Source organism: Hippopotamus amphibius, chromosome 6 (genome assembly GCF_030028045.1).
Source record: "Hippopotamus amphibius kiboko isolate mHipAmp2 chromosome 6, mHipAmp2.hap2, whole genome shotgun sequence".
Lineage (NCBI taxonomy): Eukaryota > Metazoa > Chordata > Mammalia > Artiodactyla > Hippopotamidae > Hippopotamus > Hippopotamus amphibius.
This window is the reverse complement of record NC_080191.1, coordinates 128,114,147-128,135,781: the sequence shown is the minus strand read 5'-3', so window position 1 is coordinate 128,135,781 and position 21,635 is coordinate 128,114,147. Positions and strand designations below refer to the sequence as shown.

Here is a 21,635-nt window from a genome sequence, read left to right as displayed (position 1 = left end):
GTTTATATATGTTGAATATTAACCCCTCATCAGTCAAATCATTTGCAATATCTTCTCCCATTCAGCAGGTTGTCTTTTTGTTTTGCCGATAGTTTCCTTTGCTGTGCAAAAGCCTTTAAGTTTAATTAGGTCCCATTTATTTTTGCTTTTGATTCTTTTACTTATTAATCTATGACAAAGGAGGCAAGAACGTACAATGGAAGAAAGTCTCTTCAATAAGTCATGCTGGGAAAACTGGATAGCTACTTGTAAAAGAATGAAATTAGAATATTCTCTAATACCATATACAAAAATAAACTCAAAATGAATTAAAGACCTAAATGTAAGACCAGATACTATAAAACTCCTAGAGGAAACCATAGGCAGAACACTCTTTGACACAAATTGCAGCAATGTATTTTTGGATCCATCTTCTAAGGCATCCTATTGTTCTCAGACCAGCATTCCAAATCCTTAACGTGGCCTCTAACCCTGCCTGATATGATCCCCAACTCCCTCCTCGGCCCTTACACATGCCCCTCTTCCCTCAGTTCTCTGAGTTCCACCCTCTCTGGCTTTCTTCTTACAGCGTCTGTGTAGTTCCAGGGCATAGTTATAAAGGGTGCGTCCTTCATCCAGCTAATTGTGGATCATTCTTCAGGTTTCAGCACTTCCTGAGAGAGATTTTTCCTTCACATCAGATAGGTAATATAAATTAAATCACTGATTATTACATAATTAGTTAAGTAATTATTTGTTTCATGTCTCTCTTCTCAAATGGGCTGTGCAACCATTGAGGGCAGAAATGTTTTCTTTCTTTATCATTCCTCTGTCCTCAATTGCTTAGCAAAGTGTTTGGCATGTGGTAAACAGCTCAGGAAATGAGTTGAATGAGCTGAGATGAAAGCTAAACAATGATTGGATAATTTTACCTATACCATATTTTACAATCCTAGCTTTCCCCCATGTGTCTTCTTCCTCATCAGCCCCCTACTATAGCCTGTGCACCTCTGCACTCTGCCAGGGTTGGCAACACCCCAAGGACTTTAACTCCAGTATGGATGACCTACATCATCAGTTGTGCATGGCTTGCATAGTCATTTGCTCACATCTTTTTTCCCCCAAGGATGTAGACAATCTGTCAGGTTTTTCTGACAGATTCAATTTTATTATAATGATATGCTTTTATTATGATCAATAGTAAAGATCCAAGTAGTTTAATAGACCTGGAAGCTTAAAAGAAAGACGAAGATCTGGAAAACATCCAGGCAAACAAAAGTAGGAATTCAGGATAGAAAAGACACAAAGAGAGAACATTTAGAAATAAGGCTCTTAGCACTCTGGACTAGTACAGATGTTCCAGGACATAGCTGGTAACATATTTGATTGCCAGCATGGTCTCCTCACAGGTTGCCTGGATCTGGGATTCAGGGAGGGCAAAGCCGTATCTACCTTTATCCCTGAGTTCAAAGGTGAAGGAATATTTGATTCCTTGATCATAAGCCCAGTCATCAGAGCCACCAGCAGCAGGATCTGAAATAGTAAACCAAAGGAAAAAAACTTTAATTCTAGGAAGGAGATTTAAAAACCCCACGAACTTTCTTTTATTATTACAAATGTTTCACTGTGCAAAACAGTATAGGTAGGCAAATTTTCTACTAACCTGGATCACAAAGGCTCTGGGGGCTGTTTTAAAAACTTAGTCCAATCTTACCTCTAAGTCTACTTAGTGGGAATGATGTGTTTAGTACCCCAGGAAGTATGTAATTTGTAATATATAAACTTCTCAGTGTGCTTGTATGCTGTGGTAGACTATGCTATGTACTGTGTAATTTGTTTACAAAATGCATACAGTTTCTAGTAAAAGAATGTGTATCTCCTGGAAGAATAAGGAACACTGCATGATGGCTGGTGAGAGGAGAGGACTCCAAACCCTGCTGAAACTGTGCTGAATGATGAAACTGGAACAGCTTGAGGGCAGGGATGTGCCTTCCTTTTTGTTTCTTCAGGGTCTAGCATATGCCCTGGCATAGATTAGGCTTTCATTCGGTTATTCATGCAGTAACAGGATGTCATTCATTTGTTCAGTCACTCGTTCGTTCACTCATTTGTTTATTCAATCAACAGTTGTACAGCTCTCAGTGAACAGCAGGCCATGTGCTCAACTCTAGAGATGCTGGGACTAAGGAAAGACATGGCCCCTGCCCTCCAAGGGCTTACAGTGTAATGGAAAAAGAAACGTCATTGAACTAGCCTGAATAAAACCTATAAGAAGTTCACAATGTGTGAATAGGTGGGTAATTTCTGACAGAAACTCCTTAAGAAAATAGTGTACCCCATCTGATACAGAGAAGTTTAATAAGGGACAGGAATATGGAAAACGATTGTACATGAAGCTTTTAAAAAACCCCTCAAGACTGGAGCCTCTGCAACTGCGTTGAAGTCCCCTTGATGATGGGACTGGCCTTTTTTCCCCTTGTATTTCTGGTTCTTTAAGACTTGGGGCAGAAGGAAATCATGCAAAGGCAAATATATGTAGAAATTGAAAATGGGGCCTGCAGAATGTGCCTTCCCAATGAAATCCAAACTGCAGCACCCAAGGCTCTGGGGTCTAGCCCCTACCTGACTCCTTTTCTTTTGCCACTTGCTTGCACCCCTTGCAAGCAGCTTGAGCCTGAATTAGCCTTTTGAAACGGCTGTCTGTTTAGCCAGGAAAACCTTCCCTCTGTTGCTTCCCTCCAGCAGTTGTCTTCAGGTAAAGCTTCTGTGTCATCATCCTGGGATATCATTCCTGATACTGTGGGGTGGGGTGGTTAGTCTTTGGGTGTGCTCTTTTCTTGTACATCCCTCTGTCACAGCACTTAGCACCTTCATGACAGTTAATGTTTACTCTTCGCTCTTCCCTGCTGTGGGTTCTTTACGAGTGCTCTGGTCCCCCTCCTTCCTTTCTCCTTCCCTCTTGCCTTCTCTCCATCCTTCCTTCCTGTATCCCCTAGCACCTATTGAGGGCCTGGCATGTGGTAGATGCTCAATAGATGTTTACAGAGAACAGATCTTTCCATGGGTTGAAAAGGATATTTCTCCCCCTTTTTCTGAACAGAAAACTGCTTACTTATTTTATAAAAAAATTCACTGTCAGGCAAAAGTCACATGCTTTAAATGATAGAAAGAAAAGACGCTGGGAACCATTTGTCGCCTTTTAAACATGTGGATTCTTTGCACAGTTCTGAAGCCAAGACTTACAGATTGTTGAAGCTCCCGGGCCATATGTGTACTTGGTGCCATGCACTGAGGCAAGTTCACTCACGGCAGCTTTAGCCAGGGCATTCTGCAAAGGAGCCAGCAGTAAGTGAGCGAAGAAATAAAAGCACACACTGACAAGCAAACAAACACCTGTACATTATTGTTAAGACATTGAAGACATGTAAATCACAGTTCTGGTTAGTGTCTTAAGCTTATTCAGTGCCCATCCCCATTTTCCGGTGAACTTTGTCATATGATCCAAGTGATTCTTGTGGAAGGATGTCTTCCCTAACACGCTCTCCAGGCACTCACTCTGAGCTTCCCTTTGTCACACACAGAGTGTATCATATTGTGTCAGTACCATTAGCTGCCCTCTGAGTTCTCAGTGACTTTTTCTGTCCTTTATCTCAGTGTCCTCAGGGCCTAGCCCAGGGTTTGTTACTTAGTGGTTACTCAGTAACTGTCGAAACTCTGAGGATGGTTAGCGCTCTGCTCACCCTATCATTTGAGAATTAGGTCTTTACATTTATTTTAAATCATTGTTGCAGTAAAATCTGGGTGCTAGCTGTAAATTTGGTTTTATTCAGAGTTTATTCTTTTACTTTGTTTTCTTTTTTACTTACATAGAATTTAGTTGCTCTTTTTTTTTTTTCTGAAATTCTTATTTAGGCTTGTTAAACATTTTTTTTTTTTTTAAACCTTAGTTCAGGCTGGAGAAATGAGGCTATAGTGATTTGTAACTGTCCCAGATATCACATTTATTGATATAGTAAAATGTCACCATGTATGAAGAATTAGGTTATAGCTAAGGATTAATTTGGCAAATCTATCTTGTCTCTGGAGGTTGTTAGAGAAAAGTAGGAGGCAAGGAGGTTTTTACAGTTGTGCAAAGAGATTGTCTACCTATTACAGGCAAACAAACAGAAATCAAAAACATACAAAGTAACTCCAAACAAAACAACCTACCTGGAAATACGGTAGGTTATAAAGCCAAGATTAAGTCATGATAGGATTATGTGAGTTGGGGCAGGAGTGTTACAAACCACTCATACAAATGGTTGGATAGTCAATGCAACATTCAGTGATAATATAAAAATGCTTAAGAATGGACAGTTCCAAGGAGCAGTGGTAGTTCCAGCATGGAAGATTTTTTAAACTGAAAAATCAGAGAACATTTATTTTATTTCAAAATGCAGAACATTTGAATTCCAGAATTAAAAAAAAAAGTAGCAAGCGTTAGCTTATGTGTTTTTTTTCTTTTTTTTTTTCTCAGAAACAGCATCACCTTCTCATTAGGTCTGCTGCCCTCCTACCCTTACATCCAGCTTCTCAGGGAGGAGGGCTGTGCACTTAACTCCTCCCTGTCCGGTGTCCAGTGACATACTGTCTATTTAACTGAACCACTTTGAGAGCAAGCTTTACTTTTCTGTCTGAAGAATACAAATTTGTGGCTCTCATTGTTTACTATAGGAGAATTAGCTGTAACTCATTCTGGCTATGAAACTAGCTATATTTCATACTTTGGCATCATAGTTGTCTTGTACGTATGTCTGGAAAACTGTGAGGTTGGTGATGACATCAGGATAATTATGTTTTTACAAAACAGGAACTTCCCTTAATCCTTGTTCTAATATTAAAACCAGTTTAGTAAAGTCTTAAAGTCAAATTGGTGAAGGCATGGCTGTAAGACTTCAAGAGTTTCAGCTCCTAAAGCGTTAATGCTTCATCGAACAAGTAGTAAATGTGAACATTTAAAAGGAATTATAAAACTTAAATCATGATTTTCTGGTCTGGTCCACTGAAATGACACAATCAGCTTCTTGGAACTAAGTTATTATTCTTAGAGTTTTGGGACAGTAACTTGAACATTTTAGGGTTTCACTTCCCTTTTTTCCAAACTGGTAAGCTAATATGTGCTTTCTTATACTGTATGGAATCTTTACTGTTGTGATGTAAAGGTATTGTTTCTGTTGTTTAATCTTATTCTAACCAACATACTAGAGTTAGGTCTTCTCTCCATCCTTTAGTATAGGGCCTGTTGCCAATTGAAATCAGAATAATCTGTAAACATTGCACAATGCTCAGAAGAGATTTAAAATCATCTTTTAGAGGTGTGAAACATGGTGAGCTGCTAGTTCTCTTGGTAGGTAAACAGCATGTTTCCTAATATTCTACAGTTTCTTTAACTTCTGATTCATCCAAGGAAATTTCTAGTTACTTATTTTTCTGTAAGGCAGAACCTCTGATCCTAAAGAGCTGTTATTCCTTCCCTAGCTACCTTCCTCAGCCTTCTGTTCTGCTTTTTCCCCCCTTAAGCCTTGAATCCTTACTTTTAGTTAGTAGAAATAAGATTCTAACAAGTTCAGGCGTGTAATGTACAGCATTGTGAATGTAGTTAACAGTAGTGCATTGTATACTTGAAGATGGATAGGAGAGTAGAGCTTTGATGTTCTCACCGTAGCAACAAAATGACAATTACGTGAGGTAGACGGTGTGTAAACTAATGTGGGAAACATTTTTGCAGTATATACGTGTATCAAATCATCACGTTGTATACCTTAAATTCACATAGTGTTATATTCAATTATATCCCAGTAAAGCTGGAAAATAGGCAAATTCTTCAGGATTAGTTGCAAATGTGAAAAGTTATGATAACTGTAGACAATTTAAGGCAAGATCATTGTCATTATCTCTTGACCTCCAGTGTGTCAGATGACCTTTAAGTCTCTCTGTATTTTTATTGGTGTAATGTAATATTTGAGTTATCTGGCAAAATCGAAGGGGCGTACCTGTGATCTGTTAGCTGTTTTGATTTGTCAACTTATTCATATAGTCATAACTACCATTAGGGCCACACAAAAATGTTTAGTTTGCCTTTCTTCGGAGCAATAACCAAGTGCTTTCTAAGCCTTCAGAGGCATCTTTTGGAAACAGTTGCTCTGCCTGTGATGCTGAAGCAATATCCAAGATTAATGTTAAGGCTGTTAATTTGTTCCATTGAAGGAACATTTAGTCTGTGTCTCAGCCCTTATTCTCCTTGTCCTTAGTTGCTCTCTCATCTTGATGTCTACCTCATCACTCATCCTTTGACCATCACCTCATCACCACATCCTGCAATGGCTCTCTCACCTTCTACTGAAGTCTGGCCTCCTCTCTTGACATAAAGAGTCTTTGTGAGTTCGTCCCTCCCTTCTCTCTCAGGCTGCATCGCTTGCCATGCATCCCCATGTTCCTTCCAAGCCAGGTGTCCCTGAACTACTTTCTGTACACTTCCCTGCCTCTCTTTACTTCCATGACTTTGGGTGCCCTTCTCCCGTTGTAGGAATCCTCTTTCCCTCTTTGTTCACAAGGAGAATTGCTATTCTTCCAAATTCAGTCTAAATGTCACCTTCTTTGCAAAGCCGCCCCCAACACTCTTAGGGAGCAATGAACCCCCCTTCTTTGTGAGGGCTCACATCTCAATCAGAGTGCCTATCACTCTGTGCTGTAATCATTTGTTTTTGCATCTATTTGTCCCCCAGGTGAGCTTTTTGGTGGGGTGGGAAGGATTCTCGGCTATTCGTTTTGTGTCTTCAGCAGATTGCATAACACCTAGTATGTTGTTGATGAATTGAGTCTCTTCCTAGGGCTTCAGGTGGGCCTGACTTGGATGGGGGTGCAGAGTGCTGAGCTCTACAAAGGCTGGACTGTGACGCCCCTGAGCGGAGATTGAGAATGCTTGTGGAGAGAATGGTGGTACCATGTACTGATGGTTGGTGGGTTACCACTTTTAGACATTGACCTCTGCTGTGCACTTCAATTATTTCCTTTAATAAAAAAAAGTGAAGTCTATGGACCCTTTCTGTCAGCCCCTCCAAGGCCAAGAGACAAAAAAGTCAGAACAGACATTAATCAACCAAAATATCATATTTTAAATTCCAATTAGCATAACAAAAATCCCAGGAATCAGTGTGGGTCTTTTCTTTTGAAGAGTTCAAATACTTTTACAAATGCTGCTCATTTATCTTCCCAGAATTATCTGTCCACATTTCATCAACACAGAACTTTCTGGCAGAATGGAATGCCATGTGGGGCAACACGCTTGATGGGAATGTTCCAACCAAGCTGGACTACTGACCCCTGCCAGGAATGGTAGAGAGAGAGGTGATTCCTGAATTTGCTAAAATGTTAGAGAGGTAACTCCTTTTCCTTGTACATTTCTGTAAAAAGGGACTAAGACAGCTGACGAAAGACGGGCAGAAACATTAGTACATCAGAGAGTATGGTCCGTGTCTTGAAACTCTAATTAGTGACACTTTCTATATAACCTGTCATTTGAGGGAGATCTTATATCCTTGCTCAGTGGGTTCAAAATAAGAACTCACATTTACATAAAACCTTAGACTTTACAAAGAGCTCTTGATACGAGCTAGATATTTTTATCCCCATTTTACAGATAAAAGAACTGAAACTCAGAGAGGATAAAAGAACTTGCCCAAGGGCACGCAGCCCCAGAAGTGGCTTACTTGAGCTAGGTTCTTCTTGCTTTACATCCTATGCTCTTTTCACTTCTCCTTGTGGCCTTGGAATACTTCAAAAGGTGTTGCTAGAGCTGGTTTTACCAATTGTAAAGAATAGAAGGAAGCTAAATATAAATCAGCCTCAGAGAAAACTTTGCTTTCAGTCAAGGCCAAACATGGCCAGCCTTTATTAATCCTTAGATATGAGTTTCCTACCACATCTTATGCATGTTCTCTTTTGTCACCTGTTTTCTTGAAAAGAAGCCTTGGTCATAGAGCAAAAGACAGAGAGAGTCTAAAATGTCACGTCTGACTCAAAGCCCAAGAGACAAAGGACCAACGAGTGTAACGTTTCCCTAGGCTCTGAGCCCCAGGGGGCTGGTGAGATGAATAAGGTCAGGGTGTTCTTTTCCACTGACCTGCATTCCCAGGTAACATGTGATCAGGAAGCCCCTGTCTCATGACTGTGCTCATGGTCCTCATTGCAACCTCTACGTACACAGCCAGTGTCATGACAGCAGGGGCTGCCTCTTCTGATCTTCCACTGGTCCATTATTACGGTACAAGAAAACGAAAGCCCCAAACCAACAGTAGGGTTTACACCAATTCAAGGGAAATTTTCTTCAGAACTTTGTTTCTAACTTGAAGTTCTGAGTTTAACCATCCCTCTGGGTGAATACATGTGATGATGGAAGCATCAAAATGATCTTTAGCTGCAGCTTCTTTCCTTCTGTCCTGTGATCATGGGCAACTTATACCAAGGGACCTATGAGGAACTGAACTTCTATAATTTTGGTGCAAAAGGAGAAGCCTCCAAGGCCTACTGAGGCAGGGACTGAGGAGAAAGCCTTTGGGACTTGAAAAAACAAATATGTATCTGAGAAAAAGGAGGAGACAGTGCAGGCTCTGGTTGCAAAGCCCTGAGATGAAAAAAAAGGCAAGGAGTGGGAAAGGCCTGCTGTAGGAGAGCGGAGCCTGCCTATCTCGGCACAGCCCGTGGGGAGCGTGGCAGTGCTTTCACTGATGTAAACCAAGTTCTTTCTTTGGCTGATCTGAATACATATTTGTAAGCTCTTTAAAATTCAAGTAAGATGTGAACCGTGAGTCAGCTGAAGTTGCAAAGTCCAGAAAGTTTTTTTGTTTTTTTAATTTTTTTTGTGGCAGTGGAGCCTCTTCGAAATAAATGTTCAAAAATAAATGCTGTGTAATGGGAATGTACTCTGCTGCATTTTAGATGTGCAGAAAATTGTAAACTGTTTGTGAGGAGGTGTAGGATTCTGTGCAAGCCAGGGACCTTTGGCCAGGAATGAAACTTTTCTTATCTGTGCTTAAAGCTGGGTTTCTCAACCTCGGCGCTGTTGACACGTGGGCTGGATATTCCTTTGTTGGGGGGGCTGTGCTGTGCATTGTAGGGTGTTTCTCAGGCTCCCCTGGCCTCTGCCCACTACATGCCAGAAGCACTCCCACAGTTATGAGAATCAAAAGTGCCCCCCAACATTGCCAGATGTCCTCTGGGGAAAGGGCAGGATGCAACATTAGCATAAAGGAAAGTCAGATAAAAGACATAATTATGTTAAAGAAGAAAGTCTTTTATAGAAAAAAATGGAAAAAGAAGTCAACTGGTTTTAAAGGTGCTCTGAATGCCTTCTTTTCCTCTGCTGATGATAGTACAAGTGCCTCCTAAGTACCTCTGCTAGGTCACTCCTGCTAAAATAGCACTTCACCTGCAGGGTTGCCAGATGTAGCCCAAAATGTAGGATGCCCAGTTAAATTTAAATTTCAGATAAACAATGAATGCTTTTGCAATATAAGTCTATCTCATCTGATATTTGGAACATACTTAAACACTAAAAATTATTTGTTGTTTATCTGAAATCAGATCTAACTGGGAGTCCTGTATTTGACCTGGCAGTTCTGTTTACCAGGTCAGTGGCTCCAGAGCCTGCTATGACACAGGATTTGTTCTGACATTCAAGTCCCTCAATAGTCTGGTTCCCTCACTCCCACTCTTCCTTGAGAGAACACTCATAACAGGCTGACCCCCCTCTACTCCCTTCCTCATGGCAGGAACCATGGTTTATGCCGAGCACTTAATAGGTGCTTGGTGGAATTTCTGGTGATTGCCTGATGAGTCATGTATTGACCAGGTCCTGCAAGAGGATTTTAACAGGCCAAGAAGCCACTTGAAATGTATAATGGTACATCAGAAACCGGTTTCTCTAATCAAAGAAATTTTGCAGTTGTCATTTAAAATGTTTTCATCTTATAAGTGAGATTAGAAATTCTGAGAAGATTCCTGAAGCAAATGTTCTGTGCCTCAAGTCCTGTCTGCCTTAGCTGCTGGCAGCCTGCCTGACAGAGGGACTGTGACCCTGTTCCTCTTGTTATTAGGCAGGGACATGGGGACAGCTGTGGCTGAGTGTGCGCATGACCCCGCAGTTGCCCACCTCCTAATCACAACATTTCTTCCCTCTGATGTTTATGTTTGTGTCTAATCATAGTCTTGGCTTATGCTCACGTGCTTGGGGGGAGCAGTGGTTTTCTATCTTGGTGGCTCATTAACTAAAACTTTAATTAAGAGGTAGTGAGGTGTCAGAGGACTAGAAGATGTTAGATTTTAGGAATGGATTTCTATCATTTGCTCAAGTTTAATAATTTTTCAGAAATTATTTTATTAAATAATAAAAATTATTTATCATTAAATTTTTATAAATTATTGTCATATTTCTCCTGGTTAATGTATATATACTCATGAAATTATGGGCCAGAATCAGAAAGACTGGGCCCTGAGAAGTCAGGGATCTTAGCTGACCAGTGTAAATCCTTAGCACTGTCCAGAATCACAGGTAATAATGATATATTTGTGGGATGAAAGACTTCATTTAATGAGCAGTCTTTTGCAAACCAGCTACATGGAGCACCAACATAGAACATGACCACACAAATATGTGTGTGTCTTTGGAAATTGGGGCAGCCTAGGAAATTCTCGAGCGTCCAATAGCTCCACGTTCAAGGCTGCCTCTACTACTGGCGTTGGCTTAGCCAAGTCTTCATTGTCTAAGCTGGAAAATGAGAAAGCACAACCAGAGAAATTCCAAGATTTCCACCTGTGAAATTCTGTGCTTCTAATGTAGAAATGTAGTGATAGATGCATGCCCTGGATTGGCAGCTTTGTGTAGTATACATCAGCTTTCCATTTGGTCAGTCTGGGGTAGGGTGAAGATACTTCATTGATAGGTTATTTTTCTGGGTTCCTGCTTTTGAATTTAGAAGTAGTATTGTAGTAATAATTATTATTAACGGTGCCACGTAGGCCTCTTTGGGGGGAAGGTAGACCTAAGATTGGGTGCTTTTCCATGCTCAGTAAATACAAAGATATGGATAGATTTTGGAGCCTTTTCAATTATGTCTCCTAGTTTTTATTTCCTCTGATAATAAAGAGGTCATATAACTCAGTATTCCATTATGCTTTAGAATTTTGGAAATGTAAGTATATTCTTTTTCTGAATCTTAAAACTTCCTTTGAAGATATTGATAGCTTTATATTGAAGAAGTCAACACTGAGGGACTGGACAGTTTATGAAGTCATTGGAAACTCACAGCACATTTTGTATTCTTTCTGTATATAATGTAGTGTGTGTAAAAACAGTTTTCAATCAGGAAAGCATTATACATGTAGATACTCTTGTATTTTCTCAAACTTTTTACTCATCTGCTGAAAGTATATTTTTTGGTAGCCTTTGTAATCCATGCTATTATTTCTGTACTTTTACTTCATTGGTCTTTTGCATTCCCACCTCTGCCTTTCCCTCTCTGAAGGCTGTCTCATGATATGAGTAATTGTCAGGTAATCTACATGTAAGGTGTCAGAAATGAAGCCACATACATTTTCATCACGACTCAGATGTCAAAGGATTGTTACTTATGGTATGTTCTAGATTTGGACTGAGAGTGCTAATGTTTCTGTACAGAAAAATTTCCTTCCAATTTTTTAATTGAAACTTTTTTTAGTTACAAATATGATCTTATACGTTTTATGCATATAAAGAAAAATAAGAATCATATATATATATATATATGCTAAAATCTGTATACGACAAAGTCTTCTTTGCATTACTTTAAGAAAATTCTGAATTATCTGGAGTGTGGTGTGGTGCCAATAATTCATCTTATTAATCTTTTGCTGTCTTTTGTTTTCTACAGTGGGGTCACATTTTTCTGAGAATTAATATGGAGGCACTAGAGGTGGGTGGACTATTCATCTTTCTAGATCAAGACCATGAAAATGGAAACCATGAAAAAGCCAATATCTTTCTTCTTGAGAGACTCAAATTCTCTTTTGGCTGTACGTGTGTTTGTAATAACGTTATGGTTATGAGTTGTTCTAGCAAAATATTCTTAGAAAGTAAGTGAATTGGATTTATACAAACTAAGAAAAAGACTGAAAGGATTTCTAGTTAACTATTCAAATGATTTAAATTGTTATGGGATGCCAAACTAAATTCAGATCTCAAATGAACCAAATAATCAAATAGTATGCATCTTAGATTTTACTGATGGCATTTAAGTCTTTCTTTTAAGATACTAGGCAAAATTTTAATCACAGAAAAAATTATTAGAAATTAAAGTAACTTTTAAATCAATGAGTGTGCTATAAGTGCAAACAAGTTTGTATTTTATTCACCTAGCTTATCATGCTCTAGAAAACATAAGAAGTAGCATGTCCTTTTCCTTGAATTTATTGTATTTGTGAGTATAAATATAAATGAGATAAGATTATTTTGTGGTTTATGTTTTTTTGAGAATTGATTATGAATATTTTACTTCGATATAGTTCTGTTTCACTTCTTTGTTAATTAGAATTTAAAAACAATTTGGAGGATAGAATTTCTAATATATATATATTTTTTTACTATTACCTTTCTTGCCTTGATTTTAAGTGAAGAAGTGATTCTTAGAGAAAAGTATCAGTGGATCATATTCTCTGAAATAGTTTCACAGCATTTGGGGCACATATTGAATTGGCCCACTAAACTCACTTACTCTGGGTCTTGGGTCTTTTCCTGGAGAAGCCATAGGAAGTAGCAAGAATTATTCATGCGATTCTAAAGGTAGAACTTAATTGATCCTTTTTTTTTTTTTAAAGGACAGTTTGTAGACTTTTAAAGCAGTCCAGATACTACATTACTGTTGTATGGAACCAGTGGGGCAGCAAAGTTTTCTTCGCTAAAAGGGCTTAAACTTACTCCCCAAATAAGAAACTTTGTGAAGCAGCTCAGTTCCAAAGAACACTTTAAGCTTTTCTGTTAGCGTTAGTATTTTAGGGTTTATGTTTAAAACTAGTTATTAAGCAAACTGGATATATTGGTCACTGTTACATTTAATATGGTTTATAATTTTAGTTTTGATATTTTACTAACTCGTTAGTGCTTAGCTTTTATGGCTTTGTCTTTTTCTCTTCTGATGTTACAGTTTAAACATATTCACATGAATTAAGCAAACAACATACCCCCACCTCCTCTCCTCTGGTGGCCAGAAATCTAGGACTGAAATGAGCTGACCACACCCAACTCTGGAACCACACCCATCCCTGTGCACACCCACTGCTGGGAACACTTACAGACTGAGTCTGATTGGAAAACTGAAATATTTAATGGTTCCAGCTAATGATGTCCTCTTCTGTTTTTTGGCCACAGAGAGGGAAAATGGGAAGTTTTTTGAAAAATAGCTTTTTTTTTTTTTTTTTAAAGAACAGAACCTGGCTAACTATTAGCTATCAGTTTTCTAAGAGGCTGAGTTATTTTTCCATGTTGCTCTTTGCAAAATATTTACAGCATTACATTTTATTTGGTCTCTGAAAGACTGAATCTGAAAATGCAAACAACAATTTCCAGTTGATAAAGTTGCTAGGTCTTTGAATTATGGATTTAGGTAAGCCAAATATCTATGTCATTGTCTGTGTGGAAATTTTTTTTTTTTTGTCATAACTCAAATGCTTTAAATCTTATACTTGTTCTTTTAGATCATTGGTCCCAACTTCTGGCAGCCAGATGTTCATTCATTAAAAAAATTTTTTTTTGAAGGATTCAAACCTGCTTATTTAAAAAAATTATGCATTGATGTACCATATTTGTTAATTTGACTATTATAAAACGCTCATTTAACTTTTCATGTGGTTATATCTTGATTCTCCAACAAGATTGCTAATTTTTTGAGTCAGGGATACTTCATTTTCTTTGCATTATTCCTCATATCTAGTAAGGAACCATTCACATCACTTGTTCAATAATTGATTTACATCTGTCTCACCTAATTCAACAGTGAAATAAGCAATTTTATGATCTTATCACTTAAGCCGCTATCAACCAAATGTGCCAAATTCCTAATGACATCTGCCATACTCGGCCTACGCCTGTCAAATCCAGCTCAAGGCAACTTGATACAGTTGACTTTCCGATTAAGATTATATACACATATGAGGTGAAGGAACTTTGTTGATCATCCCAGATGCATGTGAAGTCATCATGTGTGTCAGTATTGTGGAGAAGCAGGAAGAAGTGGAACTGTTGTCATTTTGAAGATTAGTGAATTAACCACATGTTGGGGATCATTCCCTGAATCAAAATCACATTTCTTCTAGCCAATTTATCTAGCCAATTACAGGTTCCTTGTAAATCTGTGGCGGTAAGTTTTTTGCTTCTGTTACCAAAAATCAATAATGGAACTTCCAGAAATTGTTCATATAATTTTTTTTCCAGGAATAGAATTTAAAAATCTCAACAGTGAAATACTGTATCTACCACCATGACTACTTACCAACTCAGCATTGTTCTTGGGGAGTTTGTAAGCATAGGAGTAAGGGTAGAGCATCATCTGGGAGTATGAGTGGATTGTCAGATAGGCTTTGATGGAAGAGAGGTTGTTTCGGATGAAATTAGCCAGGGCCTTCGTCTCTTTTTCAGACTCTGCAGCAGATCCACAGTAAGTTTCATCACAGGGGTTTGTAGAGGCTCCGATGCCTGGAAAAACATATTGTTGTTAATGGCAAATGGTCATCTACTGATGTTCCCACAGGGCATGTTTCAAAACTTCAAATTAGAGAGTTAGAGAGTTAAAGAATAAGTTGTTTTCACAGGAGTTTTTATAATCATCCTCATGTATGTATACTTTATAAAGTACACATACATTTAGTCAAAAGATTAGGGTGTTTTTAAGCTAACAGACTAAAAAGTTGCATGTGAAATCACCAATATGTTCCTGTGCTAAACAATGAGATCAATATAGTGTAAGAAAATCAATAAGTAGGGACAAACTAATATCCATGAGAAATTTCTATACGAGTGTAATCATTTACTGAGAGTTGAATTGCAAAATTATAATTATATCAATTTTATTTAAATAATTGTTTAATTATTTAATAATGGTCTCCTCTAGAATGTACATTCCACAAATAGTGGAATTATATCTGGTTTCTGCAGTCTTATGTTTCTAGCATCTAGCATAGCTGGGAATACAATAGAATAAGCAATACATTTTTGTTGACTGAATAAACAAACTATTGTTTGTGCTTTCAGAAAGTTAGGACTCTAAATATAAAAATTTATACATTTTTCTTGTTTTAGACACTGTTGTGTTTCCCTATGTTATGTTACTTCCTATGCATTTCAAAATATGCATGCAAAATTGTCAGCTAGATACTTACTGCACCAGCCTGCATCAAAGTTTCTGTTGGGGTCTGTGCCAATGCAGGTAGATCCAGCATTGGTGGACCGGGTCTTTCTCCACATTCGGTTCTGAAAAGTGCAGTAAATGGTTAGGACAAGTATAATAGAAAGTGGTTGGTTTTAATTTCATCAGCCCCTTTCTCAGTATTGGTTCATATACCTGGGTCCAGGTGTAGATGTAACCATCAATGTTGACCACAGGCAAGACGTAAAAGTCTAGCTTGTCAAGAAGTTCTGTCATGTGGATCTCACGTCCATAGGTGTACACAGCCTGTGTATAAATTACAAAGCAGAATTTCATGGAAAAATGGAATGTATTATGCTGTTGAAATTTACATAGAGTAGCCAAATGTTATCTTTGGTAACAAAAGTGGTATCCCCTTTTAAGGTATATATTATTAATATTCAATATTTAAAAAACAAATAGCAAAATATTACTGACAGATGTTTAAAATTTCTAATTCTTCTCTGTTTATAGGATACTCTTTCATCCATCTAAAACTCATATAATTATTACTTTTTATTTTAACTTTTTACTTTAAAGGTGAACAAAAATTTAATAAAATTAAAGACTTTTAAAGAAGATGAATACTCATTTCCTTTGAGAAGGTAATTGTAATAACTTTTTTTCAAAGTTAGTAGGACATGAGGGTAAGACCTATTCCTAGTAAGTAAGGAGTGTCTATGTATGGCTATGCATGTTCCTAAGTACTATCATCTAGAAATTTGTTTAATTTTGGTGAGACCTCCAGTAGGTGGTCTCACTAGAGGAAGAAGAATGAAAAAGCCTCCCACTATGAAGTGAGATAACACCGATGGATTTTGGAGAGGCTCTCACCAAGTCTCCAAGTTGCATAATGATGGAAGTCTTCCTACTCCTCTTTCTTGAGAAGGGAACTCTGTTAAAGTTCTAGCTCTCCCTGCTAAGTGATGTGGACACTTATCTATGAATGAAGGGCCTCATACCCATTTATTTATTTACTTATTTATTTATTTTTTATTTTGGGGAAGGAGGAGACTTTTTTTTAAATAATTTTCATTGAGATATAATTAATATACCATAAAATTCCTTAAAAATGTACAATTTTTAGTATACTCACAGTTGTACAACCATCACCACTGTCTAACTTTAGAACATTTTCATCACCCTAAAAATGAAACCCTGTCCCCCTAGCAATCATTCCCCATTTCCCCTCCCTCTAGCCCTGGTAACCAGTGAGGTGCTTTTTTTTTTTTTTAATTTTTTCTTAGTTTAATTAGTTCCATGATGACATACAGTAAATAGCATGTTATTATCTCTATTTTATTTATTTATTATTATTATTTTATATTTTTTGGCTGTGTTGGGTCTTCATTGCTACATACGGATTTTCTCTAGTTGTGGTGAGCAGGGGCTACTCTTCTTTTTTGTGTGCGGGCTTCTCATAGCGGCTCATACCTGTTTATTATGTTCTCTTTGTCACAGTTCTTCAGCCCCAGGATTATATTAAATTTACATTCAACTCTTCCCTAGGCTTGCTTGAATAGATTTTTAAGATTTTTAAGGCTTCTATTTAGGAACAGTTTTTATATATTCTTCATGGCTCTATACATGTACGTTTATTAAAATAACACATGATAAAGCGTATGCTTTTTAGGTTGGAAGAGCTGTAGAACCATGTTCTGTTAGTGGTCTGCAATTAGAGGTAACCAAAGTAATGATGAAAGCTCTTTCCTTCTAGAGGGCAGATGGTGACATACTCACTGAAATTAAATGGTGCCAATGAATAGACACAGAAGTCCTTTACACAAAATAAAATATATTGTATATAATGATATTCTTATATTTTTAATATTTCAATATTTTAAACTTTTACTTTTGAAATAATTTTAGACTTATGGAAGAGTTGCAAATACGGGAAGTTCCCATATACCCTTCACCTAGCTTCCCTGAACATTACCGTGTTACATAACCATGGTACAATGATCAAAGTGAAGAAATTAATATTGGTACAGTACTATAAACTAAACTGTAAGCTTTAGTTCAGACTTTACTAATTTTTTCACTTATGTCCTTTTTCTATTGTAGGATACAATCTAGGATCCCACATTGTATTTGGTTGTCACATCTCTTTAGTCTCCTCTTACCTGTGACAATTCCTCAGACTTTCCTTTATGACTTTGATACTGTTAAGGAGTACTGGTCTGGGTATTTTGCAGAAGGTCCCTCAGTTTGAGTTTGTTTGATTTTTTAAATGATTTAGAGGGAGTATATGCATTTTGGGGAAAGAATACCAAAAAGATGGTATATCATTTTAGTGCATAATATCAGGGGTTACATGATATTGGTGGTGTTACTGGTGTTGTTAACCTTGATCACTTGGTGCAAGTAGTTTCTGTTAGGTTTCTCCACTGTGAATTTTGCCTTTGTAATATAATACATATTTTTGAGAGATACTTTGATGCTGCAAATAACCTATTTCTCTTTAAACTTTTACCCACTAATTTTTGTATCCATCCGTAGATTTTCATGAAGTAGTTATTGCCATGGTGTTCTAATGGTAACTTTCTATTTTGTTCATTTGTACATCCATTAATTGTAATTCTTTTATAAGAAAGAGCTGTTCCTTCTCTCCCTTTTCTTTATTTATTGAATCATCTTTTTATATCATTATGGACTCATGGATATTTAAAAGGGTTTTCCCCTATACCTTACCATTAGAATTATAAAGGAGTGAAAAACAGTATCATTTAGACTGGGGACTACTGTGTATTATTTTCTTTTATTCTGAAGTATACGTTGATTATTATCCAGGAGATAATGATCAAATTAGCGGTTTATCCACAAGCATGAACTTTTCAGTGACCTGTCCACTATATCTACCGCCTGTTAGCCTTTCTACCCAAAGTGGGTGAGAAAGTTAAGATGAGTGAAATTCAAATAACTACAACTTAATAACTATTTAAAAAGTTTGCCTTATCAAGTTCTCATGGTGACCTTTATAGCTTGGAATTTGGAATTATGAATTTTTTCTGTGCTGTTATTCTCCTTTATTATAGGTAGGTTATAAGAGATTGATGGAAATAAAGAAAAAATACTTTCTACTTTCTTCTCCCAGTAATCATTCTACTTACTGACCTCTCTCACAAACCACTGGCAAAATGCGGGGGATATCCACTCTCTGGCATGGAAACCACAGTCCATGAAAATGGCAGGCTTATTTTCTCCAGATTTGCCAACCTATTGCAAACAAAAGGACAAGGGAAACTGTGATTCATCACATTCAGGGGTTAACATTCACCACATGCCTGGGCTCTGGACTCAACAGGTGAAACTTGACAGCAGCAAGAGATATATTCCATGATTAAATTAAAACGTAATACTAGCACAGTATGTTCTTGCCTCTAGACACAATGTTTGAGCTGAAGGCTTACGTGGCTGTTTATTATTTTTATTAAGCTTGACAAGCTCGTATTTTCAGAAGATGCTTGATTACCCTGCTTAATTGTACTCACATGGAGGTTATTTTCTGCTGCTATTATTAGGTGACATGACCAAGGCAACTGGATTAGTAATTAAAAGTAATCATGATTGTTGCTAATCTTGTAAGAATTTTTCCTTCTCTCCCATTTATTGTGTCTTTTTATTTTCTTCATTAGAACTGCATGATAAAAATGGCATTAGAGGACGACAGAAACAAATTGTTGATATGCTGTATGATGTTGTCTGATAGACATGAAGTTTATGAACCTCTTTAGCAAATGGATTTGCAAACAACATCTGGGAGAGGAGAATTTCATCAAGGTAGGTGATCATTTACATTCCTTACAGGAATGTGGTTAAATTTATAGGACCTCTCTTATTTTATTGCATTTTTCCTTTTGAATAAATAAAAATAATGATTAAAAAATTCACATATGATAAAAGAATCTGAGGAATCTGTTTGATTCCCTGGGGGATATAGGCAGGGAGAGAGTTATAACAATGTTTGGGATGAACATGTCTGTGAAACAGATGTTAATGTGTTAGAATTCATTGATTTAAAGCCCTCAGACATGGCAAGGTTGTGGTTAAAAAGGATTACCTTGAGGAGGTATATAGTGTTTCCTAAAAATGTAGTTCCGATGGTACGGCGAGAGATGAGGTCTGGATTTTCACTGGCGACTTGTTGAGTCCAAGCCTCTATCTACCAAATGGAACATTTGTGGATTAATGTGACATTCTTGGTTTAGTTCCGAAAGCAGTGTCTATCTAAATCATGTGCACATCATACCGTTTCCCAGTTGTTGTACTTCTTGTAACTGTGTCCAGTTGCACGGACCCTGCTATCAAACTGAGCCTCCAGCACAGATCTCAGGTTGTTTATCAATACCCTGTAATAAACCAAAGGGGGTGCTCCTGTGAACATAAGCGTGTTTCTCAGTGAACATAGGCAAAAATCCAGAGCCTCTGCTTTAGCAGATGGTATAGTGCATTCTCCATGGAGTCAGATCTGTTCTCTGATTATGCTCTTCAGCTTGAGCTACTCATCACAAAGTGAGTTAATCATTGAGAAGGATACTGGAGACTGTGAGCAAGGCAGGCGCTTCTTTGGCCCACACTTCACCTGTTTGGGTGTCCTTGGACCTTAAACTTGGAAAATGATTTCCCTGGCACCTGGGGCATTCTAAGTTAGGGCCTTAGGCTGCCACACAAAAGCATGCCCCTCAGACTTATCTGTGGTCTTTCTTCCTCAAGACTTTCCTTGTTATAGCACTGGAAGTCCCATGTCCCAGGAACCTATTCAATCCCAGGTAAATTGGAACAGGTGGTCATCTGAGGCTTTTCTCTAGGTTTTGAGAAAAATAGTTTGATGGGTGGAAATTCAGAAATATTACCAAGCTAAAGATTTATTAGACAAAAGAATACTGAGTTTAAAGTACCAGCTTCCACCTGCCTTTCTTTTGGCTGGTTTAAAGTAATCTAAGAATGGTTCTGTAGCAAGATAATATGAAAATTGGTGACAGAAACTTTGAGGACTGCTTATTTCTAAAAAGTTTATTCAGGTGAAAGTTCTTATTAGAAGAGGGAGGTGTGAAGGTGTGGGTATGTGTGACTGTTTCTCTTTGCTACTTTTGAGTGGAAAGTATGTTCTGAAGGGACAAAATTTTATGAGCATTAATGTCCTTGATTATAGCACTGTAAATATTATGGGCAGTAGCTAGTTTGCAGAAACTTGTGTTATCCACAGTCAAGCCTTGAAATGTTTTTATCTGACACACAGAAAATTGTAGCTGCACATCAAAAGTCTGCTTCTCCTCTGGCTGCCCCAAGGGCATTCTGATGAAGTATGTCAGGGACATCCTCTGAACCTCCCTCCTGGTCTCTCCTTCGTTTGGTTAACTTGGGCATGAACTTGAGTCTGTGAATGGAAAATGCAATAAATTAATACTAAATGATATTTGTTTCCTATCAAGAGGCAAATACCATGTTAAGGTCTTAACTGCCTTAAGGTAGCATTTAAAAAAAAATAAAGGAAAAGGAGAAGAGTTTAAAATTTCTTCTGTGGAAAGAAAATTTCCTATTAAGCAGTCGTCAGTACTTTGTTAGTGTTTTCGTTTCTATGGCTGCTATAAGTTACCACAAACTAAGTGGCTTAAAACAACGTGATTTTATTATTTTACAGTTTAGAAGTCCAACGCAGGTCACGCTGGGCTTAAAATCAGCATGTCAACAGGGCATGCTCCTCCTGGAAGCTCTAGGGGAGAATCTGATTCCTTGCCCTTTATAGCTTCTAGAGCTGTCACATTCCTTGGCTCTTTGCCCTTCTCCGTCTTCAAAGCCAGCAACAGCATCTCAAGTCCTTCTCATGTTTCATCACTCTAACCACCTCTTCTACCTCCCTCTTCCACTTGTAAGAACCCTGTGGTTACTTTGGATTTATCTGGACAATCTAGGATAATCTACCTATTTTAAGTTCAGCTGTTTAGCAACCTTAATTCCATCTACAATCCTAGCTTCTCTTTGCCATTAACATAATATATTCAGATGTTCTAGGGATTGGGATGTAGATGTTTTGGAGGGACAGTCATTCTGCTTGCTATAGTTAGGAACAATGATTGTAGTAAGTACTGTAATTAATTATATTCAACACCCAGATTGGATTGTTAGGGAATAGGGTGGAATTAGAAAGAATCCAGAATTAGAAATCAAAAGATCAGGGTCATAGTT

At 37.7% G+C, this 21,635-nt stretch overlaps 1 protein-coding gene across 1 annotated transcript in view; it reads right to left on the bottom strand.

Moving 5' to 3' along the window:
- Positions 1-1,161: 1,161 nt before the first annotated feature.
- CPB1 (carboxypeptidase B1) overlaps positions 1,162-21,635 on the bottom strand; it is a 33,639-nt gene continuing 13,165 nt past the window's right edge. The window contains exons 4-11 of the mRNA XM_057739483.1: positions 19,699-19,798; positions 19,510-19,611; positions 18,564-18,665; positions 15,606-15,716; positions 15,424-15,514; positions 14,538-14,740; positions 3,223-3,307; positions 1,162-1,512 (exon numbers count right to left, since the gene is read on the bottom strand). Coding sequence (XP_057595466.1) covers positions 1,325-1,512; positions 3,223-3,307; positions 14,538-14,740; positions 15,424-15,514; positions 15,606-15,716; positions 18,564-18,665; positions 19,510-19,611; positions 19,699-19,798 — 982 coding nt within the window. The 3' untranslated portion in view covers positions 1,162-1,324. The remainder of the gene's footprint in view (positions 1,513-3,222; positions 3,308-14,537; positions 14,741-15,423; positions 15,515-15,605; positions 15,717-18,563; positions 18,666-19,509; positions 19,612-19,698; positions 19,799-21,635) is intronic.